This window comes from Harpegnathos saltator, unplaced genomic scaffold (assembly GCF_003227715.2).
Source record: "Harpegnathos saltator strain DR-91 unplaced genomic scaffold, Hsal_v8.6 scaffold74, whole genome shotgun sequence".
Classification (NCBI taxonomy): domain Eukaryota; kingdom Metazoa; phylum Arthropoda; class Insecta; order Hymenoptera; family Formicidae; genus Harpegnathos; species Harpegnathos saltator.
Window position 1 is genome coordinate 326570 of NW_020230582.1, and position 9767 is coordinate 336336.

Here is a 9767-nt window from a genome sequence, read left to right on the forward strand (position 1 = left end):
TAAAGCAAGACCGATCACTGATCCGACCAACCAAGGCAAAATCGATCACTAATCCGGCCAACTAAGGCAAGATCAATTCGAATATGTCTTTAGCCGTTGATAAGTCTTGCCTTAGTTGGCCGGATTAGTGATCGGTCTTGCCTTAACTTTCAAACTTCGTAACTCGGAAAGTACTCAAGAAAACGTAACTTTATTATAGTGTTTTGGAAAGCTCTCAAGATAAGCTAAAAGAATATGTAATAAAAAATAGGGATTTCCATTTAAAAAAACATTAATGACTTTGACTTAATTTTGACAAAGTCATTCAAGGTCAAATCCATATTTCCATCATGTCTCCCCCTTTAAGCCATGCAACTTTCGTTGAAAAAATTTTTCAATAAAATCATCGATTCACGAGATAATCGAACATATCACTTAAAATGAAACACCCTGTATATAATGAACAATAAGGATTTTATTATTTAGTTTAATAAGTTGTATCTATATATGAGCAGTCGGACATTCTATATGTACATCGATAAAATAAGCGTTGTTTAAATATTATTTTAAACAATAAAAATTATGTAACGAAATATAAGCATTATTGGTTGTCAATTGTAACAACTTAATAAGATCAACAGAAAATATATCTCTCTATATTTACAATTTGACCGAGATGTTTTGTCACTGATGTCATTGTACCATCGTATCAGGCTTGTAGTAATCCAATTTTACTTTTTTCTGCTTTGGATCTATTTGCCAGTCATTATTGTCGAGATCGCTACTAGATGTATAACGTCTCTTTTTCGATTTTTGTTTGGAAGAGATATCAATATCACGAGAATTCAACTCGACTAAATTCTCCATGGGATGTGATAGTTTCTCACGTACCGTGACAGTACTAATTTCCTTAAGGTTAACTGAAAAATAAAGCAAAATAGTTAAATCTTATATTAATATTTTATATTGATATTTTATATTAGTATTTAGATTAGTATTTATATTATATTTATATTAGTATTTCAACCTAGAAAAAGCCAGCTTTAGTATACGTTGTCAAAGTTATTATCTTGAAACATTCAAAAAGTTTTAGTACTCTATCGTTCAGCGTTTATAAAAAAAATTAACAATAGTTTGAAGAATATGACAACTTCAACACTAAAGATCATATTTTATATGTAGAAATTGTGTATATGTGAATGAAGTGAAGGATGAAGTCTCCCATCTTATGAAAATCTATACTTTGTATCAAGCAAATCTTTATATTTTTGTAATATTTGTTAAATCTTTGTACTAACAGCTTAAAACATCAACATTAAAATTTTTTATCATTTGCATTGAGCAATATTCCAATTCATTTGTACATACATTCATGTAAAAACATTCATAATCAATGTTTTGCTCTATGCAATTAATATGATGTAAACTTTGTAAAAAATGTCAGTATTCTATTAATAAAGTATTCTATTAATAAAATTTTCGAAGTATAGCATTTTCTTAAATTAAAATTAAGTACATCAAAAGTCCTATTTATTTTCCATAGGATATAATTCATACAGCGATTTATTTTACATTTTTATCTTTATCTATTGAACGAATTTGTTTGAACCTCAGTAAAGCAAATATGTGATTTGATTTTAAGTCACGTGTTTCTTATTGAGACTTCTTTCAATCTTTATAATAGGAAAGAGAAAAAGAAAAACCTGTTATCGCAAAATACAAACCTAGTTTGTAAGGTTTTCGTCGTTTACCGGTGGCGAAGACGCAAGACACAGTACTCGCTTTATTGTGTACAATTCGGAATTTGTTTTTACCGAATTTAATCGTTTCCTTTTTCAGAATCAAATTTTGATTTTGCAAATTGCACTGTAGTAGCTATAAAATAATTGACGAAAAATTATTCACGGAATAACTTAATCACATGGAATAATTTAACTTAATTAAATAAACAGGCAATAATTAATAAGTTGATATAATCATACTTTGTTAGGAATATTCAAAATAAAGACTTGCTCATTCTCGGAAATATCCGCCAGCGTTAAACTCGTTGGTAGCATTTCCATGAGTAATTCTTGGTCTTTGACTAATTCTTCTAGCTGAAAAGAGAATAATTCGAATAATCGTTAGATACTTCTTGATAACATATTTGATCAAAAATTGAATTATGCTCAGAAAATGGAATTGGAAAATTATTTTTTTTAATAATTTGTTATTTGTAAAATAATACATATAATATAACATATAACATATAAAAATATAACAAAAAGAATACATATAATATAACATATACATATAAATATAATAAGAATATAATACACGTCATCATTGCTCATTCTGAAAAATATTTGGTTGATTTAAAAATATATTTCTCATACATTAACTAAGTTTTAGTATTGCTTTGAACAAAATATTCTCAAATGTACTTAAAAAAAATCTTTTAATTTATTAAAAATGTTTTGATAGAAATATGCTAATAGACAAAATGTATAAAAACAGACTTTTGTACAATAACCTCATTATAAAATATAAACAATAACCTCATTATTATTATAACTCATTATTATTATTCATTATTATTATTATTTATAACTCCATTATTATTATTACTTAAATAATACCAAATTTGAAGCATATATTCTAACAACAGTATTGTTTGTACAACCGTGTTATTTTCAATAATATATAATTTTATATAATTATATATCATGATATAAAATTCATATATAATTATTTTTTCTTAAAATGTCTTGTAGACATCTCTAAACTGTCTTTCAGATATTTATGTTGTCTGACAGGTAAACCTACCCAAGTGTCCTCCGATATGGATGAAATTTTGCATGCGTATAGAACATCGAAAAATATTAGACACGTATTTTTTTATATCTCATAAAATATTTTAAAGATTAAAGTTTAAAAACCACCCTTAAAATGTCAATTTTTTCGCTTTCTTGTCCTAAACATAAATGCTCAATATCACGAAATGTTTGAGAAAATAATGTTTCCAGAGGAACACATCAGCTATTTTTATGTTACCAAATTCGAATTCACCAGAAAATTTGAGACTTTCAAAATAGCGGATTCAATATGGCGGATCGATATTTGAAGAATATCATGATTCTATCGTAATTGGCATACATTTATTAGTTTTCTGCGATTTACATATCTCAAAGTCTTCAAAGTAAGAAGCAAATCTAAAATCAAATTTTAAAATTCAAAATGTTGGACTCATGCGCACAGTTCTACAATTCGCTATATTAAATCCATCATTTGTGTTATGTGAAGTATATCAAGTTTCCAAAAGTAACAGAACCCCCCTCTCTATCTCAGAATCTATACATTATAGCGAGAAATGACTCGAACGAAAGTTTTAGGGTTCATAATGTTCTGTTTTTTGTGATCTCAAATTTGACCTTGACCTCGACTTTGAAGGTTATTTGAAGGTCAACTTGTGTTTTTTAAATGGGAACCCCTATTTTTTATTACACTGTTTTTTTCTACCAATTAATTTGAACAACTTTTGTCTAAAACATTTTTTTATTTACCTAATATTTTTTTAGATATTTGAGGAAAACTTGATAACTTTTTCAATATTTAACTTATGATATCTTGTTAACTATTTGTCGGGAAGAAAAGTGGTACTAGACTTTCTTGCTTTATTTAGTCTCAAGAATATATTGTTACAATAGTATCCTGATTTTTGTTAATTTGATGATCTTGAAATTTCCAAGTCAGTAAGTTAACAAAAGTCAAGGCGCTATTGTAACAATATATTCTTGAGACTAAATAAAGCAGGAAAGTTTAGTACCACTTTTTCTTCCGATAAATAATGAGCGAGATATCGTAAGTTAAATATTGAAAAAGTTATCAAGTTTTCCTCAAATATCTCAAAAAATATTAGGCAAATAAAAAAATGTTTTAGACAACAGTTGTTCAAATTAATTGGTAGAAAAAGTGTAATAAAAAATAGGGGTTCTCATTTAAAAAACGCAAATTGACCTTCAAGGTCGAGATCAAGGTCAAATTTGAGGTCACAAAAAAACAGAACTTTATGAACCCTAAAACTTTTGTTTGGGTCATTTTCCTATAATGCATAGATTTTGAGATAGGAGGGAAGTCCTTTTGGAAAACTTGGTATATTATTAAACATAGTTTTCTAAATTTAGTTATGGTTTTTTATTTATTATAGTTTTTAATTCTGAAGATCCCTTGAGATATATGATTCACGAGAAATTAATAAATATACACGAACTTTCGAAAAATATAATATTCTTCAAATATCAATCCGCCATATTGAATCCATCATTTTGAAAGTTTCAAATTTTCTGGTGAATTTGGATTTGGTAACATAAAAACAGCTGATGTATTTCTCTGGAAACATTATTTTCTCAAACATTTCGTAATATTTATGTATAGGACAAGAAAGCGAAAAAATTGACATTTTAAGGGTGGTTTCTAGATTTTTTTAAAACACTTTTTTAAAACTAGGTTTCTTTAAAACGCTTTATAGGCCGATATAAAAATATACATCTAATATTTTTTTATGTTTTATACGCATGCAAAATTTCATCAAAATTGGAGTGGGACACTTAGGTAGGTTTACTTGTGAGAAATAACACATTGTTTAACTCTACCAAGACGACAATTAGAATATCACTTACATTGTGTGGTCTGTAATGCACGTTTTGCGATTCGAGTTTGTGGTCAGACATTTCGTCTTCATCTTGATCAGCTTTATTGCTCACATTTTTACCATCTAACGAAACAGGTCTGTTAAGTCTTTCCTCGGATATGTTATTTTTTTCGATATTTCCGAATCTCTCTTTTCCCTTCATATCAACGTCTTCGCGATTATCTTCGTCGTGTAAAATGCTTATGCCTTCTTCAGAAGCATAATTCTTCTTTTCGCGATTATCTTTATTGTGTAAAATACTTATGCTTTCTTCAGGAACATAATTCTTCTCTTCGTCTTCGACTCTGTTTTTCCATTGCTTGTGAGTGCCTTTGCGAGTCTTGTCATCGTGTAAAATATTTGTAAAATTTTCTTTAGAAGCGCAATTCTTCTTGTTGCTTTTAAGCGAAGTGCCTTCACAAGTGTCATCTCTACGTGAGACATCGGTATTCTTTCTAGAAACGTCCTTTTGAATCGTCTCATCTTTATCATTGTCTTTGAAACGGAAACTCGTGTCGGAATTGTTTGTGCTTGTCTGTGCTGCTTTGAAACTACGATCAATGTTCGAGTGATGTTCATTCTCGTCCTTGCTACCGTTGGAATTGCTATTTTCAGTCTGTTGTTGAAATTGCTTTTTCGTTTGCAGTGACACACAGCACACTACGTCAGTATTATTCTCTTCCTGCCTTTCGTAAACTTCTTGCGCGGTTGATATCTGTGTCGTCTTGAAGGACGTATTGGTATTGTTGCTAATGACATTTGGATAATTTGGACTGGTCGACATATTAAGCTTGATAGGACTGCATTCTAAATTAACATCGGTCTGTACTATTCTGTATTTTTGGCTGACGATCCTAGTGGATAAAACTTTTGGCTGTAGTTGCTTCTTTTGGTTGTTCGAGTTTTCCGTCGTTACATTTTCATCGTTTATCTCCGCACCTTTATCAGTCAAGTTTAATTGAAGGGAATCTGTCTCTATTTTTTTCGCCTCTATATTATCAATATCTTGTTCTTTCAAAATATTGTCTTCAACATTTGGACTTATATCTTTATTATGATCTTTCTGGATTTCTTCAGTTATTTTTTCAGTTTCCTCAGATTCAGGTAAAATAGAAGTTTCCTTTACAATGTCTTCCATGTTATGTTGATTTTCTGTGCTGAGTTTCTTAATAAATTTATCCTGTGAATCTTCGTCGATTCCAGAGTCTTTCTGCTGGTCGTGTGAAGCATCTGGTAATGAAACCTGATGAGTGCAGTAGACGGTATCCAACATAGATGTTAAATTTCTCTTGGCATCGTCAATTAATCTTGAAGATTTTGGGCTCAAACAAGTGTCATTATAATTCTTATTTATCATATCTATCTTCTCTTCTATTTTAATTGATTTCTCACAACTTTGATCTTTTGATGTACTCGGCTGCCTGATAGGTGAAGACATATCATTGGTAGGCAAAGATTTGATGTTTAAAATAGCTGACTTGTCCATTTCATCATCCAGGTTCAAATGTGTGTACAATGAACAATATGATTCATTTGCTATTGCATCAAATTCTGTCTGTACTATAGCTTTTTTCTCAGAATCCATTTTACAAGCTATTGCATTGTTTTGATAATTTGATTCAAAATTGGTTTTACTTTCTATTTCAGAATCCTCATGGTTCTGTCTTACATTTTTATTTACAGCTTCCATTTTGCAAAATTTTATATTATTTTGAGTATCTGATTGAAGATATGATTTATTCACTACAGTAATCAGATTACTATGGTTCTGTATATCTTCATTATATCCATTGTCAGATATACATATATTTTTCTTTTTCTTTACAACTTCTTGCCAACCTATATTTACAGATTTCTTGGTCCGCTTCTCCACATGCTTGCTTTTACTATTCTTCATCTTCTGTGTTACTTGACTCTGTTTTTTATAATTAACTTCATTGCTAGTACATAATGCTTCAAAACTAGAATCTTCTTGATGTCTTATATTCACAGATTGTTTATTATTTTTCTTAGTTTTTCTTGTTATTCTATCTTTCTCCTTATATATATCATCTTCACTACTAGTAAAACTAGTAAAACATACTTGAGAGATAGAATTTCTTTGCTGCTTTATATTTACAGACTTTTTGGTGTTTCTCTTTCTCATAGATTTGATTTTTCTACTCTTCTTTTTTATTTGAATCATGTCTTCATCTTCACTGTTTATATTTGTAAGTATTTCGGAATTAGAATCTTTAATTCTATAATCATTTAGTTTGGATTCAGAATTGTGTATAATGCTGTAATCAAGATCACTAAAATTATCAGTATCATCACTGTCGTAGTCATCAGCTATTTTTCGCAAAACAGAAGTTTTTATCGCTACATACTGCTCGTAATCTTTAATGATACCGTAATTCTTTTTCAAAGCATTAAATAACTTTGTTCTTTTACGTATTTTTTGTGATAACAAGAATTTGTGTGTTAACGAATTGTTAATCATTCTTTGCGCGACATTATTAGGAACAATTTCCCACGTAATTTCTTCGTGAGAACACATGATACTTATTTTCATCCGTCTAAACAATAAAAAATAAATTAATGAAAACAGTGTTTTTGCACGTTGCGTTCTGATGCTAAACACAAGCGAATCTGACTAAAGCCAGCGGCACACGATGCTTATTTTCGTGCTGGATTGCTTGCTGGATGAAAATACTGCGTTCTGATTGGTGCATTTCCATCCATCTTCGGAAATGTACCAATCAAAACGCAGTATTTTTATCCAGCAAGCAATCCAGCATGAAAACAAGCGCCGTGTGCCGCTGGCTTAACCTAAAGCAATCTAACTTAACCTAACCTAATCTAACCTTAAACCTGTTCCGAAATAAGGCGCACCTAACGACGTTGGTTGGTTGGTTGGTTCTATATCTGGCTCCGGTCTATAGGTTTGTTCTTTGTAGTGTCCCTAAAAGATAGAGTCTGGCCACTCGGCCTAGTTTTGTAAAAACATGGCGGCAGTGTATACATGTGTATGTGTATGGATGTAACTTGTGTTTACCGCGTTGTATACGATAAAATTGTCTGGCTACAAACTGTAATATTAAAAGTAAGTAAAATTATTTTGTATGTGGTTTCCAAGTTATAAAATAAAAAAATAAATGTATTTAAATATTATAATGTTATAAAGATGTGTTATTCGTAAGATGTGTTATTCGTAATAAAAATTATCTTAACCTCACATTTGTTCTGAACAGTACCTAAAATAAAATGATCTTATAATATAATGCAATAAAAAAATATTTATTTTTAGATTTCAACATGTCAACTTGTGTTCCACACTGTAAAAATTATTATCAGAAAGGCTTTTCACTCTACTCGCTTCCTGCAGATCTTATTAGAAGAGCATTGTGGATTACCAATATTGGGAGACAGGAATGGAATTTCTCGAAAAAATGGTTTATATGCGAGGTAGAAGATTAAGAATTCTTTTTTGTTATAAAATAATTCTTGTTTCATTTATGTATACACTTCTCTGATAATATGTGGGAGAAGCCTCGCATTGATGGAAAATGAAAATTAAAGCAGAATGCAGTTCCAACAATTTTCGATAATATACTTACTTATGATGTAAATTTATTTTTGTTGCTAATATTATCTTTAAATTAAATTTTTAATTGTAGAAATCTTTAATGAAATTTATATTTGCAGGCTGATACAAGAAATGTTACAAATGAAGTCAGCTTTGAAGATAGTTTCAGATAATAATGATGATAATGGAACTAACCCAAATCCTTCTATGGCAAGACAAAACTCATGTGAAGACAACTTTGAAGTATATGTTATAGAAGCAGAAAAACAATCTGCAATAGGAGAAATATCAAAACCACATGCAATACATTACGAAAATGATTATGATACTTTGAAATGAAGACTTCAAGATGGTGAATTGAGAGCACAAGAAGCTACATTGAAATTACAGCAAGCAAACGTAATTATTAACAGAGTAGAAAGATCAAGAAGAATATTAAAAAAACACATAAGAAGATTGACAGATGAAAAGAAAAAAGCGCACAAGACAATTTAAAGTCACAACTACCATTAAATGTGAGAAGAATATTCAACGACGATCAAATTCAAATATTTCTTGGTCAGAATCCACGTGGTTTTAAATGGTCCAACAATACAATTCTTAAGGCATTACAACTGAAATTTTCATGTGGCAGCAATGGATACAACCAATTGTTAACTCAAAATTTGCCTTTACCATCACAACGCACTTTACGAAGAAAAAAGAAGGCATTGACTTTGAGCCAGGGATATTAGAAGACGTTTTTGATATTTTAAAGAAACAAATATTTCTGTTTAAAGATGACCGAGAAAAAGATGCTGCGATTGCTATTGATGAAATGAGTATTGTATGTAGAAAAAAGTTTGACTCTTTCACTCTTTCACATATTGGCAATGCTAGTATGCCTGACAGTTCTGGTAGCGTTCTTTGCTAAATTTACATGAAATCCTGATTCTTTTTTCCTTTCTAGAAACTGAAATATTTTAAACTGCTTATGTATTTATAATTGTATAAAAATTATTCTTTCCTTTACAGGACAAGTACAGAAAGCAATGCATGTTTCAGTGATTATGATTGCTGGTATTTTTTCACGGTGGAAACAGGTTGTAGTCTATTACTATACACCCCATGGATTTAACGGTGCTACTTTAAAAGCTATAATTGAAACAATAATTAGAAAAGCAGAATCTATGGGTCTATACAGGGTGTTTGATAGCTGATCATGCAGACGAAAGTTGGAGATAGATTGGGTGTAGCCGAGAAGAAAAGTCATGTACCATAATGTCAAATTGGCAATAGTTATCGAGTTATTAATTAAAACATGTGAGCCAACGAGCGCGTAGAGAGCGGAGGGCGGCCGCAGTAAGCACGTAGACATTTGATATAGGCGGAGTCAGTGAGTGGCGGTAGGCAAGCGCGTGCGGCGAGGGGCAACGTAAACGACAAGAGGCGATCGCGCGCGACGAAGAGCGAGCGAGCTTTTTCTTTATAGCTTTTTCCTTATAGCTTGCTCGCTCCTCGTCGTTCGCGCTCGCTCGCTCTTCGTCGCGCTCGCTCGCCTCTTGTCACTTG

At 30.7% G+C, this 9767-nt stretch overlaps 2 protein-coding genes across 4 annotated transcripts; one reads left to right on the forward strand and one right to left on the reverse strand.

Moving 5' to 3' along the window:
• Positions 1-272: 272 nt before the first annotated feature.
• On the reverse strand, positions 273-7331 carry LOC105180805 (protein PFC0760c). Its single transcript, XM_011137090.3, has 4 exons — positions 4638-7331; positions 1962-2075; positions 1704-1854; positions 273-899 (listed from the first exon to the last, which is right to left on the reverse strand). The coding sequence occupies exons 1-4, from the start codon at positions 7200-7202 to the stop codon at positions 673-675; spliced, it is 3057 nt and encodes a 1018-aa protein (XP_011135392.1). The 5' UTR covers positions 7203-7331; the 3' UTR covers positions 273-672.
• A 282-nt stretch (positions 7332-7613) lies between these two features.
• Positions 7614-9449, forward strand: LOC112590160 (uncharacterized). 3 transcript variants are annotated; one of them, XR_003114037.1, is made up of 4 exons: positions 7614-7733; positions 7938-8095; positions 8336-9042; positions 9231-9449. XR_003114037.1 is itself a non-coding variant. In XM_025305956.1 (3 exons), exons 1-3 carry the CDS (start codon positions 7653-7655, stop codon positions 8553-8555), a joined length of 459 nt encoding a protein of 152 aa, XP_025161741.1. In that variant the 5' UTR covers positions 7614-7652; the 3' UTR covers positions 8556-9449. The 3 variants fall into 3 exon arrangements, 2 of the variants coding, with proteins under 2 accessions (XP_025161741.1, XP_025161742.1); XM_025305956.1 differs by having other exon boundaries at positions 8336-9449; XM_025305957.1 differs by lacking the exons at positions 7614-7733; positions 7938-8095 and adding an exon at positions 8156-8254 and having other exon boundaries at positions 8336-9449.
• Positions 9450-9767: the final 318 nt, after the last annotated feature.

Excerpts from the sequence above, each read along its gene's own strand:
- LOC105180805 (XM_011137090.3), bottom strand. The coding sequence starts at position 7,202 with ATGAAAATAAGTATCATGTGTTCTCACGAAGAAATTACGTGGGAAATT. Across the intron at positions 1,855-1,961 it reads TTTTGAATATTCCTAACAAA|CTACTACAGTGCAATTTGCA; the intron begins GTATGATTATAT and ends ATTATTTTATAG. Across the intron at positions 900-1,703 it reads ACGAAAACCTTACAAACTAG|TTAACCTTAAGGAAATTAGT; the intron begins GTTTGTATTTTG and ends TTTATTTTTCAG.
- LOC112590160 (XM_025305956.1), top strand. The coding sequence starts at position 7,653 with ATGTGTATGTGTATGGATGTAACTTGTGTTTACCGCGTTGTATACGAT. Across the intron at positions 7,734-7,937 it reads TACAAACTGTAATATTAAAA|ATTTCAACATGTCAACTTGT; the intron begins GTAAGTAAAATT and ends ATTTATTTTTAG. Across the intron at positions 8,096-8,335 it reads AAAAATGGTTTATATGCGAG|GCTGATACAAGAAATGTTAC; the intron begins GTAGAAGATTAA and ends TTATATTTGCAG.